The 20,785-nt window shown below is 37.0% G+C and overlaps 1 protein-coding gene across 5 annotated transcripts in view; it reads left to right on the top strand.

Annotated features, from left to right (window-relative positions):
• The window catches only part of PIK3C3 (phosphatidylinositol 3-kinase catalytic subunit type 3), a 69,437-nt gene that overhangs the window by 37,592 nt on the left and 11,060 nt on the right, over positions 1–20,785 (top strand). For 4 of the 5 annotated variants that reach the window (XM_040656095.2, XM_003642902.6, XM_004949049.5 and 1 more), the window contains 2 exons: positions 8,439–8,607; positions 14,067–14,157. In XM_040656095.2, coding sequence (XP_040512029.1) covers positions 8,439–8,607; positions 14,067–14,157 — 260 coding nt within the window. Of the gene's footprint in view, positions 1–8,438; positions 8,608–14,066; positions 14,158–20,785 lie in introns of those variants that run through there. The other variant, XR_003072332.3, reaches the window with a different exon arrangement.

Below are 20,785 nucleotides of genomic sequence, written 5' to 3'. Positions count from 1 at the left end.
ATGTCCTACCTGTTACAAGTTCATGATTAAGGGAGTAAATGAGACATATCACAAAATTGTGGAATGGGTTGGTTTGGAAGGGACCTTAAAAATCTTACCGTTCCAATTTCCTCTCACTAGAGTAGGTTGCTGAAAGCCCCATCCGACCTGGCCTTGAACTTTTCCAGTCGTGGGACATTCATTTACAGCTTCTCTAGGCTACCTGTTCCAGTATCAAGTCTAAATCTGCCCTCTCCTTGTTTAAAGCCACTACCTTTTGTCCTATCTCTACACTCCCTGTTCAGAGTTCCTCCTCAGGTACAGGAATGCTGCTAAGAAGTCATCTTTTCCTTTGTAACGAAACCCATGTGTCTTGGCAGTTCAAAATAACAGACACGCATTTTGATTATCTCTAACTTGTTTCACTTATATCATTACTTTTTGTTGTGTCGTATGTATTGATAATGGACCATGTAAGAGTGTATGATGTTAGTGATTCTAAATTAGTAAGTTCTGTAATTGTTTAAAAGAAATAATGCATGGTTCTGGCTAAAATAATGATTAAGATTCAGAAGGTGCAGTCTCTGTTTATTTGAAGTTGAATAGTGATATAAATAATCTCTAATTTGTAGTTAAACATTACATTTTTCCAAGAGTATGAAAGGTTTAAAAACAAACAAAACACACAAAACCAATGAAAACAAAAACCGTGAAATACTTTGTTATTTAGGAAACTGTTTTTCAGAAAAACATGCTTTTTTTTTTGGTCTTTTTTATTTAGAATACTTCATTTAATTCTCTTCCCTGCCCCTTGTGTAGTGAATTAAAAATACTGGATATGTTCTGCATTTCAGGTGGAATTCTAGATAGTTTACCTTGTTGATCAAGGTCATTTCTCTGTTTGAATGCTTAGCAAGCACTTAGCAAGTATGGAAGAAAATAGTCTTGGATGAATTGTATTGAGATTCTCAACTAAATGGGAGTACAAAAGTTTACCATCAAGCTATTACAGCTATTATAATTAATATCATACAATGGGAGAAGTTAAACTGTTTTAGTTGAAAATAACTGACTTTGTAGCTAGATGAAGTACAGAAACCCTTAGTAAATATGAATATGGATTTTTATTTATTTTTTTATGGTCACTTTTGAACCATAGCTTCTGTTGATGTTTTGATACCTTAAATTTATTCATTTTCTAATGAAGAAGAGTAAGATGTTAAGTGTTTGTAGTAAAGTAAAACATCTGTTGAATGAGTAAAATGTAAATAAAATATCTTATCTGGGGAAAAGAGGCGTATCCACACGGATGGCTTTGCAGTATGCCTGAAGCATATGTTATAGTGACTCAGAATACTTCCTATGAAAGTGCTGGAAATTAATTCTGGTAGAATGTCTTGAAGTAAGCTTGTGGGAAAACAACTAAAGCAAACATGTTTTCCCTTATTTGGTTGTGATTGCGCAAATGAACTTCTAAAAATCTGTCAAGAAGTCCCAATCATTTATATGATTATGGGTATAAAGTTTTTTTTTAATTACAGTTACTGTTTGCATAATCAGACTGATAATAATTTAGTTTTTTACAGGTAAAGCTATGTTAAGAAGTAACTACTCTGTAGCTTAGTTTGACTTAATGGAAGAATTTAAACAGAACAGCAGAGGGCAGTGCACGTCCACAGTAAATTCAGAGCCTGAAATAATTTTCATTTGCTACCTTTGTTCTCTACAAACCAAGACATCGTAAGTTGGAAAAGCTGACTTCTTAACTCAAGGAATGTAAGCTAGAAACACTTAGAAACGTAAGCTAGAAATGTGTCTTAAATGATACAATCATATATGCGTACTTTCTCATCTATATTTAAACAATTGAATTTATTACTTCGAGTATCTCTGAACTAGAAATCTATGTCTTTTATTTGTAGCCCTACAAAAATGTGTCTCAGGGGATCAGATCTGTTTCACCTCTTATTTTAAGTAACTCCCCTTTCTGTTTTTTGTTATGTTTTTATTTTTTTTTTAATGATTAATAACTTAGGGTTGGAATTTAACAGTCATTCAGGAACAGTAATAAATCAATACTTACTGTCCAGTTTCGTCTTTGTTTTATTTATAAGCATCCTAGTATTTATAAACTTTTTCAAATTAAGACATAATAAATCTGAAACTGGATTAGAAAATGGAATAAGTTAAGAATGTAATGTGAGTGTTGTGGCACTCACTGTTGAAGGAAGGGAAAAACAGCCTTTAAAAGAAGTATGAAGTTCATAAGATGTCTGATATTGAGAGGACAGATAATTGTATATAAATACCATGCTATGTAGCATGAAATACTAATCATAGTGAAGGTGTCTGAGCCCTGGCAAAGTTTGCTGAGGAGTCTCCATCTTTGGGGATATGTTGAAATGCTTTTTAGATATGGTCTGGGGCAAACTGATCTAGGTGGCACTACTTGAGTAGAGAAATTGGATGAGATGTGCTCTGGAAGGTACCTTCCAACTTGATTCATTCTGTGACATAAAATTTGAAAAGCAGTGCTCTAAATCCAGTTGGCTTTTTTTTTACCAACCAAGTTACGTAACTCTAGGAACTCTCAGTTGATGATGGTCTAAGTTTTTGTTACAGTATTTCAGAACTGAAAAACCTTACTCAATAGTTAATAAAATATCATGAAATCATAGAATGGCTTGGATTGGAAAGGACCTCAAATATAAGTGTAGTTCCAGCGTCCCACTGTGGGCAGGGCTGCCAACCACTAAATTGGACATTCATTTAAGTTGCCGAGGGCCCCATCCAACCTGGCCTCCAGGGGTGAATCATCCAGTTTCTCTGGGTAGCCTGTTCCAACACCTCACCATCCTCTCTGTGAAAAATGTCTTGTCAAACATCTGATCTAAATCTCCCCTTTTTTACTTTAAAGCAATTTTGTATTGTCCTATCACTTCTATCTGTGTAAAAAATATGATTCTCCTCCTTTTGATAAGCTCACTTGTAAAGGTCTCCCCTCTTCTGGTGCAGCCTTGGAGACTCTTGGCCTCCTCAGCTGCAAGTATGCACTGCTGGCTCATGGTAAGGTTTTGATTTACCAGTACCCTTCCTGCCTTCTCCACATGGCTTCTCTCAATGAGTTCTTCTCTGAGTTTGAGTATGTATCTGGGGTTACCCAATCCAAACACAGCACCTTTTGCTTGGTCTTATTGAACTTCATTAGGCTCACATGGGCCCACTTTTCAAGCTTGTTCAGATCCCTCTGGATGCTGTCTCTTCCTTCTGTTGTGTCAACTGCACCGCTCAGCTTGGTGTTGTGGAATATGATACTGATTCTTCTGTAGACTGTTGCACAGCTTAAATTTCTACCTAAGGTTATTTTTTCAGGTATTATCATACCTGAGACTGACAGATTTTAAATAAGTGTTTTGAGGAGCTGTACTCTTGAAGAAAAGTTGCCGTTGGTTTTTGCCTCCTTCCTTACAGATGCTTATCAGAAGGAATGACTGTGCTAAGGAAATGCACTATTCACTCTAAAAGTCAGTTCTCAGAGAATGAAAGTTCTAACTAAATGTAATCAGAGTTCTCTTTCAGAAGTTCTGGTTTGATAATTTCTCAGGGATGATGCAGAAGTTCACTGTCCTTATCATTAACTTAGGATGGAAAAACTTCTAAAAGATCCAAGAACTTCCCTGAGGTTCTTGATCAACTATCTCAATCATTATTTTCTTTACATTGGGATTCCTAGTGTCATCCCTTGATTAAAAAACACCAAGGGAGCCTTCTGTCATTATTTTACAGTTTAGTATGGTCGCTTAATTGATCTTGGAGCTAATCAAATAAAAATAAATTAAGCCTGTTTAATATTTTTCATATACTAAATATATTGAATGTATTCAAATTAAAACTTCTGGTGTACATTTTGAGTCATAGTCTAAAAATCTGCTGAATGTTGAACTGCAACTAGAGAAACTGTAACAATAATAAAAGATGGCTTCCTCTTATACTGTATTTTATTCATGTTTAGGACTGAGATACAAGTTGAGGATCTCCTGAAGTTCCCTTTCAACCCCTACAATTCTGTGTTTGATTCTCTGTATGAACTGATACATGTTCACATACATTCATATTAATGTTTTTGAATGTTTCAGATACACCTTAGTTATTAATTTACGTTATTAATTAGTGCCTCTTATTCCTTACCTCCAGAGCAAACTAAGATTTAATTACTGCCAGTAGAGTTATTCTTTTATTCAGTGTTGTCCCTTGACTCTTCATGATGACAGATTTGGAGAAGTGAACTGAAAACAGACCCTCCTCTAGACTCTTCAATTAAACAGTTTTTATAATGCAATGGAGATGTGTCTGTATATATCAGTGTCTACTTCAAAAAAATCTTACTTTTAAAATTCATTTTTGTAAACTAACTTCTTTAACAGTGTGAAAACTATTCAAGGAAGTTTTTAGCACAATTAGATATGCAAAATGTCATGAATTTGACATTTATCAACTCATGAATATTTAGTTTACTTATTAAGTGTCCTCGTGATCTCTCTTAGAAAATTGACCATGATGGACTTTCTTCCTTGAGTTGAAGAGTGCTTATGACAGATCTCAAGCAGTTTTCTCTGATGATGGAACATCCATTATTCAGTGATATGGACAGACAGATGACTAGCTGAAAAATACTAGTTGTTGAAGTTTTTTCAAGAATGTTGATCGTTTAAGCTTACTAAAATGAGTACAGATGCTTCAAGTTATAATACTGGCAAAGAATATATATAGAGTCATAGAATCACCAAGGTTGGACAAGATCTCCTAGATCATCCAGTCCAACCATCCAGTTACCAGCAGTATTTCCCCACTAATCCATGTCCCTTAGTACCACATCTAAATTTTTTTTTTAATGCAGTACCTCTAATGACAGTGACTCAACTGCCTCCCTGGGCAGCCCATTCCAGCACCTGACCACTCTTTTGGAGAAGAAATTTTTTCTAATGTTTAACCTGAATCTCCCCAGGTGCACTTTGAGGCAATTGCCTCTAGTCCTGTCACTAGATATGTGGGAGAAGAGGTTGACCCCCACCTTGCCACATCCTCCTTCATCCTCCTTTCAGATAGTTGTAGGGGACTATAAGGTCTCCCCTGAGCTTCCTCTTCTCCAGACTAAACAATCCCATTTCCCTCAGCCACTCTTAATAAGGCTTGTGTTCTAGACCCTCACCAACTTTATTGCCCTTCTCTGGACACACACCAGGGCTTCAGTGTCTTTCTTGCAATGATGGGCCCAAAACTGAACATAGTACTCAAGGTGCAGCCTCAACAGAGCTGAGTTCAGAGGGATGATCACCTCCCTGCTCCTGCTGACAGCGCTATTCCTGACACAAACCAGCGATGCCACTGGCCTTCTTGGGCACACTTCAGGGTTATGTTTAGCCAAGCATGAACTGACACCCCCAGGTCCACTTCTTTCACAGAGTCTTCCACCCACTCTGCCCTAAGCTTGTAGTACTGCACTGTGTGTGGCCAAAGTGCAGGACCTAGCACTTGGTCTTGTTGAATTTCATCCCGTTGACCTCAGCCCAGCAATCCAGTCTGTCCAGATTGCTCTGTAGGGCCTTCCTACCCCCCTGCCCTCAGCGTTTTCCTTACCCTCAGTGCTCATGTTTTCCACCACATCCAGTAAAGGATGGAGATTCTCCTTAGCCCTCCTCTTACTGTTAATATATTTGTAAAAAAAAAAATAAATAAATAAATAAAAAATTGTTCTTTTTCACCTCAGCAGCCAAGTTGAGCTCAGGCTGGGCTTTTGCCTTTCTAATTTTCTCGTTGCACATCCTAACAACTTCTTTCTACTCTCCCTGAATTGTCTGTCCCTTCTTCCACAGAAGGTAGATGCTCTTTTTCTCCTGGAGCTGCAGAAAAATCTCCCTGTTGATCTGCACCAGTCTTCTTCCCTGCCGGCTCATCTTGTGGCACAGGGGTATAGCCTGCTCCTGTGCCTTTAAGACTTCAGGACTGAATCCCAAGGGGATCTCTGTACTGGTCCCCTGAACAGTTCACAGTCTGCCCTCTGGAAGTCCAAGATAGCAGTTTTGCTGCACCCCTCCTAACTGTACCAGGAATAGAGCATTCTGCCATTTCATGGTAGCTCTGCCCAAGACAGCTTCCAGCCTCCACTTCTCTCATTGCTCTCTGTGAAAAGAAACAGAAAAAAAATGTGTTCATAACTGTTCAGTTCCATAAAGCAAGAGTTAGTACATGTTTTTCTGTGTCTGTACTATCATGACTAGATAAATTATGCTAATCATTTTTGTAGGTTCATGTTGAAAACTTCTTCAATTTTGCATCCACATTTCATTTTCCTCTATGAAGAAAATGTAATACTAAACATATTAGTGTCACTAGGGAACTCTGCTTTGGATGTAAAACTCAGCTAACATTTCAAACACCTGTTTGTCTTTCATTTACCTCCTGATTCCTTCTTCATACTGACTGCAGGAAGATGGCTTTCCTCTGCCCTCAGGAAGTTGTTCAGCAGACCAGCAGTAATAGGGAAGTGAGTGTGCATTCAAGGCGTGGGGAGACCACACCTTGAATATAGTGTTTTGGGTCCATGGGTGCAAGGAGGAATTTGAATTGTGCAAGTGTATGTGAAGCACAGCTGGCGAAAGGACTAGAAAACAAGACTTAAGTGAAGCAACTGAGAAAGTTGGGGTTGTTTAATTTGGAGAGAGGAGGCTGAGAGAAAACCACAACACTCTCTGCAGCCACCTGAAAGGAGGTTGCAGTGATGCAGGTATCCATCTCTTTTTTGAGGTGACAAGGAATAAGAGTTGATGAGACTTGATACCATTTTCCTCAGGAGAGGTTTAGTTTGGACATAAGGAAGAATTTCTTCATGGAGAGGGCATTCAACCATTAGAGTGGACTGGCCAGGGCAATGGTGGAGTCTCCATCCCTGGAGACATTTAAAGAGCATACAGACAATTCACTGAAAGATATGGTTTAATGGTGGGGCATGATGGGTAGATCTCGACTTGCTAGTCTCTAAGATCTTTTCTAACCTATATGCTTTTGTGGTTCTGTGAACTTTCATTTAATATATCCCTTTTTAATATAAAATGTTTTGACCTATTTTTTATGGAGCTATAGTATTCTTGAAATTATGTATTTCAAAATTCAATTTCAAACTGAAAATCTGTTTGCAGATCACTTTCAAACATGTTTTTTTGCTTTATATGGTCAATATTTAGCATTTAAGAAGCAAGTCAGAAGTGTTCCTAGAAAGGGGCTGATGACTTCATTTTTGTTTGCATATAAAAATCAACGTATAATCTTTCGATGATGCAAATGTTACGATATTATGTTTGAAATTGCTGTTTCAGTTTTTTATTATTATTATTATTTTGCTCCATACTGCATCTCTCATAATATTCAGCAGTATTGAAAAGGGGAAACAGTTCTAAACTGGAAGAGGGTAGATTTAGACTAGATACAAGGAAGAAATTCATTACTGTGAGGGTGATGAGACACTGGAACAGGTTGCCCAGAGAGGCTGTGAATGCCTCCTCCCTGGAAGCATTCAGAGATAGGCTGGATGGGGCTGTGAGCAACCTGGTCTAGAGGGAGGTGTTCCGGCCTATAGCAAGGGGGTGGGAACTAGATGATGTTAAAGGTCCTTTCCAACCCAAACCATTTGGTGATTCTATGAAAAGAAAGACAGTGAATGCTTCCCAATAAATTTAAGGATAATACTGTGGACATTGTTCCACATAACCTCCTGGTAGGAACCGAAGAGTTGTCTCCTGGATTTGAAATGAGATTTACCTGATTTTTTCTGTCAAGATAGTGCTATAGTAATGTTGTAGACACAGTTGATCTGAGAAGGGAGAAACTTCAGCAAATTCAAAACTTGTTTGATATGGTAGTCATGTTTACTCAAATATGAAAAATGCTAAAAAATATATATGTATATATCCTAAGCCCACTAAATTAAAAAAAAAAAAAAAAGTTTTTAGGACCATAGGTCCTAAAATTCTTATTTTGCTATGGTAAAATTAACATATGACTGAGGTAACATATTGCATGCCAGAGCAACTAAATGGAATACTAAAACACTGCACTATGTCTATTAATATTTTTATTTGGTAACAAGTTCTTGAGGAGCAAAGAGTATTTCATAACTGTATTTTATATCTCCTTGCTTTTACTTTTTTCACCAATCAAATCTATAAATATATTCCATGTGTTTAAAAAACACTTTTTTTTTTTTTTTAAAACTGCTCTGAATGTATCTGAAATTAGCTTTAAGTCTGTAGTTTCAACTTCAGTGCATTGTGCTTAGTGAAAACAATTTATTTTCTGGAAATTGTACCTAGGGATTTATCTATTTTTTATTACTGTTTGTCATCAAGATTTGATACAATATGAGTTGCTGAAGTAAGCAATTGCATTCACCTTTTGTCTTATAGGAAAACTATTCCACATTGACTTTGGTTATATTTTGGGTCGGGACCCTAAGCCTCTACCTCCCCCAATGAAGCTGAATAAGGAGATGGTGGAAGGCATGGGAGGCACACAGAGTGAACAGTACCAGGAGTTCCGTAAGCAGTGCTACACAGCCTTTCTCCATCTCCGCAGGTAAGAATACTATTTCAATGCTAAGTTATTAGAGCTAACATAAAGCAGAAGAGTAAGTGAATGGGGGAAAATATTTATGTTGGAAAATCAAAACCTGTCTACATCCCTAATTCAAACAAGAGTTTATATGAAATAAAGGTATGAAAATAGTGCTTGTATAATGCAGAGCTTGCATGTAGTTGTCCTTTAAGGTAAGATCCCCGGTTTAGCTTGTTTAGTAATCTCAACAGCTGTTTCATAAATTCTGTGGGGTATGAAGTTGTATCTTGCATTTTGGATGATGTTTTGCCCTTAGCAGTTTTTTCTCTAATTACTCCTTATCAAGTAACTATCCACTTAAATCATTTGCTGCTTTACTGCTTTACTCTCCTCCAGTTTACATTAGTGATGATAAGAATCAAGTTATTTCCCTTGAGAATGGTATACATAAACTTAACTGGATGAAGTTTCTGCAGGACCATTATAAACTGCTGTGCATAGTAGTCAAGTATGTTAGTAGCTTCTGTAGATACCTGTGACAAGTTAAATCGTTCTAGGCTTTTATTTACAGGCAAGCAAATCACTCTTTTAGATCTGTTTCAACAGAACACAGGTGAGCACTCTTGTGGCCAATGATTGACTTAATGGTTAAAGTACATCTTCCTTCAATATCTGGATCACATAACATGAACCTCCAAATACATGAAAAAAATCACTTATATGAAAAGAATGTGAAAAACATAGACAATGATAAGAAATATCAGAAAAAAAGATACAGGTAGTTTTCCTGCTAATAGTGAAATGAACTAAAAATAAGGAATCGTTTTATAGACTGATGTTAATAGATAAAAAGCAGTGCAGCAGAAAGAAAAATAATGATGCACTGTTGGCAAACAATGCATATAACTTAAGAGAACAGTCAGAAAGGCTGACATGTATTCCATGTTCTAAATGCTACTCAAAATTCTTTGATAATATTGTATTTGTTAGTTTTGAGACAATTCAGAGTTGCTTGTGTTGTTTTAACCTGTTTCAGTAGAAGGGTCTGTTATGTTGGTGAAGGATTATCTATTATATTATATACATATTATCTATGTACAAAAACTACATAAACTAGTTTTTGTAGCTATTTGCTACACAGATCATAGTTAAGCATGAAGTATGTGGTGATTTTGGAATAAAACCAAACTGCAAATCAGTATGTTTTCATTTTAATTCTGGAATTGTAGTTGTAATTATTCTCTCCAATATTTGTTCAGAATAATAGGGAAGTATTTTTAAATTGTTCTGGATATACATTTTTAAGACTTTTAACATAGAAGGATAGTATTGGTATTACAATAATTATTACATTCAACAGCTAGAATTAAAAATGATCATGATTACTAGCTTACTAGGTTAGGAAAAGAATGAATCATTAGAGAGGAATGGCTTAGCTCTTACAGTTTTATATGGTTATGCCAACCCATTCACAGATAGCTCTTCTGGTGAGGTATGGTGAAATCATAAGCTCTTTACTAAGTCAAATTTGAGATATCATGTTTGTCATCTTCTTCAGTTTGTTATATTCTTAATTTCCCTGGGTTATAGTTCTCTGCATATTTCAAGTGCTGCATCTCAGTCTTTTGGTGCTTCTGGTAGGATGCATTTGCTCAGCAAAACCAAAAATAATTTAAAACTTGTAAGTGGAAAAAGTTTTGTTCTTTGTTTTAGATAGGGAGTAGTTTGGTACATTGTTGAGGTCTTTTTGTGGTTCTTTTGTTTATGTATTTACTTTTTTTTTCGTGGGAGATACATCTTTCTACTTTTTGCAACACTGATCAGTTCTGTGTGTTTGTCAGCAATACTCTAATGAAGTAGCAGTCTCTGTGTGCTAACTGTGCTGCAGGGCAGACTGTGGCTGAAGAATTTTCATTCTCCTTTAATGTGCAGCACGTTACACTCTCACTATACATGTTGAGCTTACTTGAAAATGTTCAAGTCCTGTTGCATCAGCTTTTCCCTTTCCTGGTGAATTCCCAATTTACAAGTCTTCAGCAGGATCCAGTAGGAAGGAATGTAGCATCAGCATCTGTTAAGTTTGTTTGCTTTTGTTTTTTAAGGCTGAGATACTAGATTCCATTATTCCTCACCCGGTTTGATGTTCAGTTTGCATAAGTGTTTATAGGTGGGAACAGAAGAGTAGATAATAACTATGGACCAAAACTGTAATTTGGGAGGAGCTTTGTTCAGTCTCAATGATAATAGCCAGTTGGGTAGACCAGAGTGTTTTTCCCAGACTATTCACAATGGTATCATGGACAGAAGAGGGGCAGTAACATAAAGAGCATAGAAATGTTAGGTAACAAATGTAAAGCTGTGATGACTGTTGGGAAGGACTGATCAAATCAGTATCTCACTACATAGTGAAACTATAATTGTAGTCTTCACTATAAAGAACAAGTTCAGGAAGAATACCTGTCATAGTGTGTTATTGCCTGTTGGGACGTGTAGCAACTGAGAAATATATATATATTCATGTCTGAAGAGACAAAATGAGTTTTAGAGTGTTCCAAACAAGACTGCAGAAAAGATTATCCTATTTTAAAATTTAGGAATTTTTGAGTCAATTTAGGTAAAGAGGGCTTTGGTTTAGGACCACAAATAACTGTATTTTCTGTTTCATCTTTGTAATGAAAGTTTATGACTTCAAATTAAGTAAGAGTGTCATGGTTTTTACAGCTGAAGTGTTCACTTTGTTTAGGATATCTCTATGCAAAAGGCCCCTTAAGGGTTACAAATTATGTAGGGTACTTAGGAACAAGCACATTTTTGATGAGACAGAAGGCCCTTGAAAAGAAATTGCATTTCTCAGAAAATATGGCAGTGAGAATCTGAACCTTTTTTTTTTTTTTTTGCCTTGTTATGAGTTACATATATGAAGCTGCTCCTTTGTGGGTGAAGAGACTTATTGGATTTCATATATTTTTACAGAACTTCAGTGATTTTGGCACTTCCTGTTCAAACCATATGTTTAATCAACCTCAAGTGCAGCTGAACTCTCCTTCCTTTGCAAATTAATTTGTGCTGGGCTTTGAGAAAACAAGTTTCAGTTTAATGTTTAAGTGAGAACATTTCAGGATTAATTTTATGTGCTTGGTATAAGCTTCTTAAACCTGGAAAGAAACTATCCACAACTATTCTTTGTCAGTGGATTGAGGCCAGCCACGACAGGGGCCTTGTCAATGTAAATGTCAAAGACACATGGCATGACTAACAACAAGCCAAACTTAGAACCATTAGAAAACAAGAGCAGATTCTCAAGGTATTCATCCTTCTACAGATCAGATGTCTAGCTCTAGTGTTTCAGAAAAATTTCCCATGTTAGGATGGATTTGGATTGTTAGTGGACCAGGTCTGGACATCTTGCCACCTGACAGCTGGCCCTCTCTCTCCTTGTCTTGTGTCAGTATGTACACGCCTTTACATCTGGCTCTTGATAGTGTTTTTCTGTTTTCTGCTGTACCATGATTGTACATAGGGCTTCTTCAGGAGTTATCATCAGTATTTACAGTCTCACCATTTTTCAGCAGGATCCATTTACACATTTTGTTCAGTCTCTGGTTTATTCTGTACTGCTTTACCTTCCATTGCTGTCCACTTAATTTCTCACCACGTAATTCAAGTTCATAGAATCACAGAATCCTTAGAGTTGGAAGGGACCTATCTTGTCCAACTGCCCTGCCATGAACAGGGACATGCACAGCTAGATCAGGTTGCCCAGAGCCTGATCCAGCCTCACCTTGAAATTCTCCAGGGACAGGGCATCAACCACATCACTTGGCAACCTGCTTCAGTGTCTCACCACCCTCACTATAAAAGACATTTTCCTTATGTTCAACTTAAATCTGCCATCTTTAAGCCTGATACCATTTCCCCCTGTCCTATCACTACAGACCCTGCTGAAATGTTTCTTCAGCTCCTGTAGCTCCCCTTTAGATACTGAAAGGCTGCTATCAGATCATCTCAGAGCCCCCTCACTGCAAGAAAGACATTTAGGCCCTGGAGCATGTTTTTGATGCAGCCCAGGATACAGGCTTTTTGAACTGTGAAGATGCATTGCTGGCTCATGTCCAGTTTCCCATCTACCACTACTCCAGGTCTTTTTCAGCAGGGCTATGTTCAGTCCTCTCATCCTCCAACTTGTATTGATAGTGGATGCCTCAACCTAGGGCGACCAAAACCTTATGTTTGGATGTATTGAATCTCATGAGGTTCAGCTGGGTCCTCTGCTTAAGCCTCTCCCTCTGGAAGTTGATTTCATCTGATTACTAGAAGAGTATTAAAAGCAAAGAAAGGAGATTGTCTTTGGACATTGCTACTGCTGTAAGCTACCAATGACTTAGAAACAGTCTTGATAAAGCTGCAAGAATTAAGTATGTTTAATATGAGACTTGCTTGTTTCAAGCAAGTAGAAGAAATTTTCATGAAAACCTCTGGTAATTTCTAGCTCTACAACAACTTGGCTGCCAGATTTCTTCACCCAGTTTGGGGGGGGTGGGGGTGTGTGGAGAGCAGAGTTTTATTTCTTTTTATTTTAATCTGTGCTAAAAATAATTTGAAGCTTCATAGATAGAAGATTTCTCTCCAAATGGTTCAAAATAATTGCTTGTGTGCTCAAGAGTTAAACCTTGTATTGGAATGGTCTAGGAAATACTAGCTCCTGTTAAAAATGAAGTGCAAAATAATTTGTGAGTTAGAATTCCATGTTCCATACAGTTGCCAGCTTGTGTGTATTCCAAAATTTTCTAATAGGTTTTTGCTGCTATGAATTTGTTTTCTACCATCTAAAAAGCTCCTAGTGCTTTTAGGAAAGTAATATTTCAGGTTTTGAAGATTGTTGCATACATTTTCTCTAAAAGGAGACTAGATATCTTTAGAGAGAGCAAAGGAAGTTTCACTTTATGTTGAACAGCGTGGAAATTATCCTTTCAGTAAACAACCTACAGTTAATCTCCTACAAGGGTAAAATGGTCTTCCTCAGAAGATTTGGAAGTACTACCAGCACCTTGTTAAAGCTGAAAACTGCTCTCTTTTCTCTTCAAATGATGATAAATGATAGCTGAACTATCAAAGTTATTTCAGCTTAACTGGACAACTGCAGACATAGATCTGGTTAAACCACCTAAATTCAACCTGTTATGGCAAGAACCTGTGCAGCAAAATGAAAAATTATTTCTTCTTGTTGTGAAGACTTCATCTGTTTGATTGGTAGTTTATATAATACTACTACATTGCTACTATCCTTTTTAATATAGAAAACCTTTGAATCAATATTCTACATGTGTTTGTCCAAATATGAGAATAACATATTATGCATGAAACTTCCCTGAAACATTACCAACTCATATTAAGATGATTTAGATCTTCTTAAATTAAATTGTTTACAAAATGTTTTCTTTTGTACAGTCTGCATTTACCTGATTTGCTCTTCTACTCAGGTACTCCAACTTGATCTTGAACTTATTTTCCCTTATGGTGGATGCCAACATTCCAGATATTGCTCTTGAGCCTGACAAGACTGTAAAAAAGGTAACTGGAAAGCCTTCCTTGTCTTTCAGTAACTAGACTCATAACATCTTGAAATGTTTGATCGCTTATGGTGACTTGCATATAACCAGTGACCTGAGGCTACATCATCTTGTTTTTTTTTGTGGACTGAAATTGCCTGGCGTATGCTCCCTTATACACAGAATTGATCTTTATTGTTCAAGGAGTCCATGTATAATCTGCTCTGGCACTCTGTTCTAAGTGATATTTCAACATTCTGCTAAGAAAATCTTCTGATAGGTGAAGCAGTCAGCGCTGACCACAGCGCTGACCATATCATGAAAGTCTGCAGGGTTCTAAGGTAGACAGAAAAGTCACAGATGGTTTTATAAAAGAGCTACTGAAACTGGTTTTATATCTTCATGACCAAGAAGTTTTTATTGTGAAAACAAGATGATCAATGAGGGATATCTCCTAATTCTTATCACTTTTTACCTTTCTGAATCATTCTTCTCCATTTAAAGTTTCAACAATAATTGACATTAAAAATGCTAGATAAAAATTCACATAAATTTCATTACGCTTACAGTTCAGGCAAATGTTGTGGGTCTTTTTTTTCTTCCGCCTTCCTCCCCCCCCCCCCCCCCTTTTTTTTTTTTTTTAATAGCATGATTTATAGTGAAGGGCTGTTTTAATTCCACTAAGGACTTTGTGGAGCCTGCAAGTCCAATGGAAATCATTTCAGTGTAATTTTGATTCAAGCAGTCTATTTTCTCTAAAACAGATTGATCTTCAGGTTTTTTGTTTGTTTGTTTTTTGTTTTTTTTTTCCCCAGTAAGCTACAGTAAGCAAAGAACTTAAAATAATTTGTTATAATAATAATAATAATAAAATAACAAAACTAACAATTGTTACAAATGGGTAGAGTTACAGTACAAAGGAAACAGATTTTACCTTTTGAACTTTACTGTTTTGTAAATTCATTTATACTGTGCTTGTTCCTTAAAATCAAGCAAAAATAACAAAACCACAGTAAGGCATTATCAGAAAGGTAACTAAATTGTTTAACTTGCTTTTGTACTTCATGGTCTTTTCAATCCTCTGCTCCCAGTTCTGCTATTTTAAATAAGCATTCATGTTTTTGAGAGTTAAGCAGTTCATAATTTTATGTAGGTTGCTCCAAAAGTAATGCCTCCTTTTTATTTCCATGGAAGTGACAACAGATACGAAGAGCAGAATAACAGTGTTTGATGGATCAAATTCTCAGCTACAGAATGCTGTTTTTTTAGCATAGTCACTACCATTAGCTATACATTTTCAGTAGCAATATACAGCAGTCTGCATTCTGTGCTTTTAAAAATCTGCACCAGTGGAGGTGACCCAGTCATTCATAGCACTATATGTCAACATCATTTCTAGGAAAATGTTGTCAAATGATACAGTCGATGTGGTAGGACAGTTGAGTCAAAACTGGCCATGTACACCACGATCTTTGAACTGGTAAGGGGCCATAAATGTTCAGTGAGCATCAATAAAGGTCAGTGGGTGCAATTCCACGTGGAGTAATTCCACCTGTTATGCCCCTTTGCTTCCTACACTTTCATTTCAAATGACATTTTGTCAGACTGTCCCTCCCTCTACTTCCCCCTGTCACACAGCAAAAAAATCTAATGGAATATTAGTGAGAAAGTTCAGCCTATTCTGCCCTACCACCAACATCCACCTGTGACATTGTGGGCCAACATCATAAAATTTGAAGTATTACTTTTGGAGCAGCCTTCATACATTTATCTATTCGAGTTTGATCTAGTCCTTTTACTTTTCTTCATTAGTCCTTTTGTCTTGACCTTTTGTCATTTGAATACTTCTGGATTTGTGCAAAAATGATTCTTTATGGTAGGATCTCTAAAGAGCAAAAAAACAGAGCAAATGGGAACAATCACCTCCCCCTCCCTGCTAGCCACCTCTCTTGATGCAGCCCAGGATTGGAAGCCCAGTTGGCCTTCCAGACTGGAGGCAGACACTGCAGTCTCATGTCCAGCTTTTTGTCCACCAGGACCCCCAAGTCCTTCTTTGCAGGGCAGCTCTCAGTGAGTTCTTCTAGTCTGTACTCATATCTATTCTCTCTTCTCATTTGTCAGAGGGGTACACTCCCCTTATCTGTGTCTTCTATCCCATGTATGTAAAGATACCTTTGTGTTGTTTTTCACATCCTTTGCCAAGTTCAATTTCATTAGCTCCTAGATCATGTTGTCAACATGACTACATTCAAAGTAACTACAAAAGTGCTTTTTTAGTACTTTTTTTGCCTAGTTTTTTTTTTTTTTAAAGAATAAATATTAGGAATTCACTATAAAATGGCTGAGCAGCCATCTTAAATCATCTTAATCCATTGTAGAAAGGTGAACAGGTGATTTTTTAGATAATATGTTAGAAAATTTGTTTTGCATATTTAATGCCCATTAGTCCGCCTGAAAGTAGTTTTGAGTTTTATTAGTGCTATTAAAAAAAAAAAAAAAAAAAAAAAAGTATATTTTATCTTTTGGACTGAATGTCAGGTTTCTTTGGTCATTTAATAAAATAATAGTATAACTTATTGTAAGAAAATTGAATATTTTTTTTCAGCGTTTCAATTGATTTTTTTTTATTATTATTTTTTTAAAAATTCTTTTTAAAAAATCTTTAAACAAAAAATCCATATATATTTCAGCAGACTCACATTAGCTAAAGATCCTTTTTGGACCGACCAGTAAATTAAATTACTTTTTTGTGACTCAAGTCAATAGCTGTTTCAACCATGATATCACTCTAATGGAAGACAAAGATGAAGATTCACAAACATTTCTGTATCTAAAAAGGCATTCTGAATAGTAGTGGTGATGAAATATTGTAGACAGCATTTTTATTATTGGTACTGTAGCAATACTTAGTCTTTTATGTATATATATATATATATATATTTCGATGTCATTCAGCTAGTTAGGCTCTGACCTTGCAGACAGCTGTCAAGCCACTTAGAAAATGAAAGATTATTTTTGTTGGTAAATCAAAAGTACTACTTATCATTAAACTACAGGGAAATTTGTGTATTGTTTAAATTGTTCATCGCTCCTTAATATTATAATTTTTCATTAGATGCACTATACCCCTCTTATGGCATAAGACAAACCAATTCCTTTGGTTTGGCTTAATACGATGAAAAAAGAAGGCAGTTTATAACATACTTAATATATTCTGAGCAAATTCTTCTGCTGAACTGGTTGTATGTAACGTTTCTGTTACTACTGAAGCAGATATATTAGAGTATATTGCATAGAGTTGAAGCAATAAGAAAGATTTTTTCATTAATGACCACCATGTGATTCCTCAAAGTTAAAGCATTATGTTAGGCAGTAGCTTGGGTTGCACTATAATCCGTCACTTCACAAAGCGGTGTAATGTGTCCTTCTTTCTTCTAGTATATGTTGCACAAAATACCTGCATGCTTGTGAGCAATACGATGAGATGTAAAAACACGCTGGCAAGTAAAATGTTGCATTAGAAATATCTTAGAATCATAGAATGGCCTGGGTTGAAAAGGACCACAATGATTATCTAGTTTCAACCTCCCTGCCATGGGCAGGGCTGCCAGCCACCAGACCAGGCTGCCCAGAGCCACATCTAGCATGGCCTTGAATGCCTCCAGGGATGGGGCATCCACAACCTCCTCGAGCAACCTGTTCCAGTGCATCACCACCGTCTGGGTGAAAAACATCCTCCTAATATCTAACCTAAACCTCCCCTATCTCAGTTTAAGACTATTCCCCCTTGTCCTGTCACTATCTATCCTTGTAAACAGCCACTCCCCCTTCCTGTTTATATGCTCCCTTCAAGTACTGGAAGGCTGCAGTGAGGTCTCCCCGGAGCCTTCTCTAAGCTAAACAATCCCAGTTCTCTCAACCATTCCTCACAGGAGAGGTGCTCCAGCCCTCTGATCATGTTAGTGGCCCTCCTCTGGACCCGCTCCAAGAGCTCCATGTCCTTCCTGTACTGGGGGCCCCAGGCCTGGACGGAGTACTCCAGATGGGGCCTCACAAGAGCTGAGTAGAGGGGGACAATCACCTCCCTCTCCCTGATGGCCACTCCTCTTTTAACGCAGTCCAGGATATAGTTGGCCTTCTGGGCTGCAAGCGCACACTGCTGGCTCATGTCCAGCTTCTCATCCACCAGGACCCCCAAGTCATTCTCTGCAGAGCCACTCTCAAGGAGATCTTCCCCCATTTTGTATAAATACCTGGGATTGCCGTGACCCAAGTGCAGCACTCTGCACTTGGCCTTACTGAACCTCATTAGGTTTTCATGGGTCCACTTCTCCAGTCCTGTCCAGGTCCCTCTGGATGGCTTCCCTTCCTTCCAATGTATCGACTGCACCGCTCAGCTTGGTGTCATCGGCAAACTTGCTGAGGGTGCACTTGATGCCTATGATTGTCTATTGCTGATTGTCTATGTCATTGATGAAAATGTGTGTTAAAGTTTTATAATCATATAATTCTTCTACATGAAAATATAATTTTCATATATGATATTATAATCATAAATCAAAGATCACTACAGCCATTTTGTATGGCTTCCTTTCTTGTGCTTTTTTGTCACCTCCTGTGGTATAAGTTGGTATAACATGATGCAAACTAATCAGGCTTTAAAGGTGGTTGAAAATTTGCCTTTTTTAGGTTTGGACAAAGTGGAAAACAAAAGAAGACAGTGGAAAAAAAAATATGTACTTTCCCTTTAATGTGTCACTGGGTGACCTTAGTCTTTTTAAAGCACTTTCATTCTACTCTGTTCAGTGCAAACACTTGAGTGCAAAAGACACTATTAAGGAAAATAATATCCTGAAGAACAAGGGAAGGCGCAGAGTCTTTAGAGTTGAAAGCTTTTTTTGATGAAGAGTAATCTGCATTCCAGTTACATGTTACATCCTGAGGAACTGTCGGAATGTTATTTTATAATCAAGCTTAATATCTATGAGAAAGCATATTGCCTGTGTGACATTTCTGTCCAATGTTTGTGATACATCTTGGGAGAAATATGTATTGAGTTAAGGCAGAATTGAAATAGCAGCTTGTCATGTACAACATCCTGCAAAATAAGTATAGATTACACCTGGTTGACATGTTTTATGGCGCAGGATGATGTAAGTGGAGCTGGGCTCTCTCTGTTCCTGTCATTTTTGAAGGTACTTTCTCATTCTTCTTCTTCAAAAGAGAGCGAGATCTGCACAAACTGATTTTGCTTATCAGGGAGATAAAGTCAGTGTGGCTGTTTTCTTACTGTTAGCACAGAATGTACCAGAAACTTCCAATGACTTCAGCTGGAGATGCAGATTTGGAGCACGCTAAAATTGACAGTACCTTCTTACTTTGCATAACATCTGTATTCAGAAATTAAACTCTTGCAGACCTTGGTGATACATTCTCAGAACTACCAGTGGACTAAAAAACAAGTGTCTAAGTTGGCTTTGGTGGGGAGGACGTTTGCAGTTTCCGCTTTCATGATTATTCTTTCAGCATATACAGAATATTATTTTCAACCAAATATCCACCTTCACTGTTTATACCCCATTAATACTTTTTATATTGAAAGAAAGTATTGTTTCAAGATTCAGTTTCATTTGGTGCTTTTTCCAATAGGGAAAAAACAAACAAACAAACAACAACAACAACAAAAAAAAAACCAGAAATGGTTACTACCAGGTATGCAAGTTGTTTCCACCCCATAAAACCATAGGAGCCCTTCTCAGATTTTTTTTTTTTTAATGCTTTGTATAACAATAAAACATTCATGAATTTTTGACCAAGAAAAAGTAGCAGCAGAGCTTAAAATTAGTTGTCTTTTTAAATCTTTTGTCTCCTTTTATACTCACTGTACTACTCAAAAGGAAAATTGTCAGCCTAGTGTGTTTCCACTCATGGTTAATGATACTATCTCCTACTGCTATGCTCTGATTCAGGCTTCTCTGAAAACCTACTCAAGCTCAAAAATGTCAAAAATGAAGTTAAATTGAAAAGCGGTAGAAGATCCTCCCCAGTATCTTTTCACTTTCTCTAGCTTCTGAAGTAATCACCTTTAAATTTTCCAGTCTTTGCTTAGTCTTTTCCACTTCTCATTTTTCTGGAAAAGGACTGGGCCAGAATCTGTTCAGGTTGACTTGTCAATGAATATCTGATGATACAATGCAAATCCACCCCTACAGTTTTTCTGCCACTGCTATTAACTAGCCTTATTTTCTGTGCAGCTGCAATGCTTATTGCTAATAGTTAATTTTCAAAATTACACAACACTTTAATTTTAAACAGAGATAACTAAAAAATGCAGTGAATTACACAGACAGCTTTGCCTAAGGAGGAAGTCGACTGTCACTCTTCAGACATAATAAATGTGTCCAGTATTATCACCTTTTAGCCAAAAAAAAGGTTTTGATTTTTCTGCAGGAAAGCCAGATAGTTTCTGTCTGTCCTTCATAGCAAATTTGACCTTTGAATTAGAAACATCGGGCCAGTGATTCATTGTCACACAAAGAACTCGGCAGGCATTAAAGGACAGTGCTATAATTGATTGAACTGTGCTTCAGATGCCCATTGATTAAAGAAGGCACTGCAAAGATGCTATAACTGTAGCGTTTACAGGTGAA

The sequence above is a fragment of the Gallus gallus genome, chromosome Z (assembly GCF_016699485.2).
Source record: "Gallus gallus isolate bGalGal1 chromosome Z, bGalGal1.mat.broiler.GRCg7b, whole genome shotgun sequence".
NCBI lineage: Eukaryota > Metazoa > Chordata > Aves > Galliformes > Phasianidae > Gallus > Gallus gallus.
Note: the sequence above shows the minus strand (reverse complement) of the source record. Positions and strands in the feature narration are given on the sequence as shown.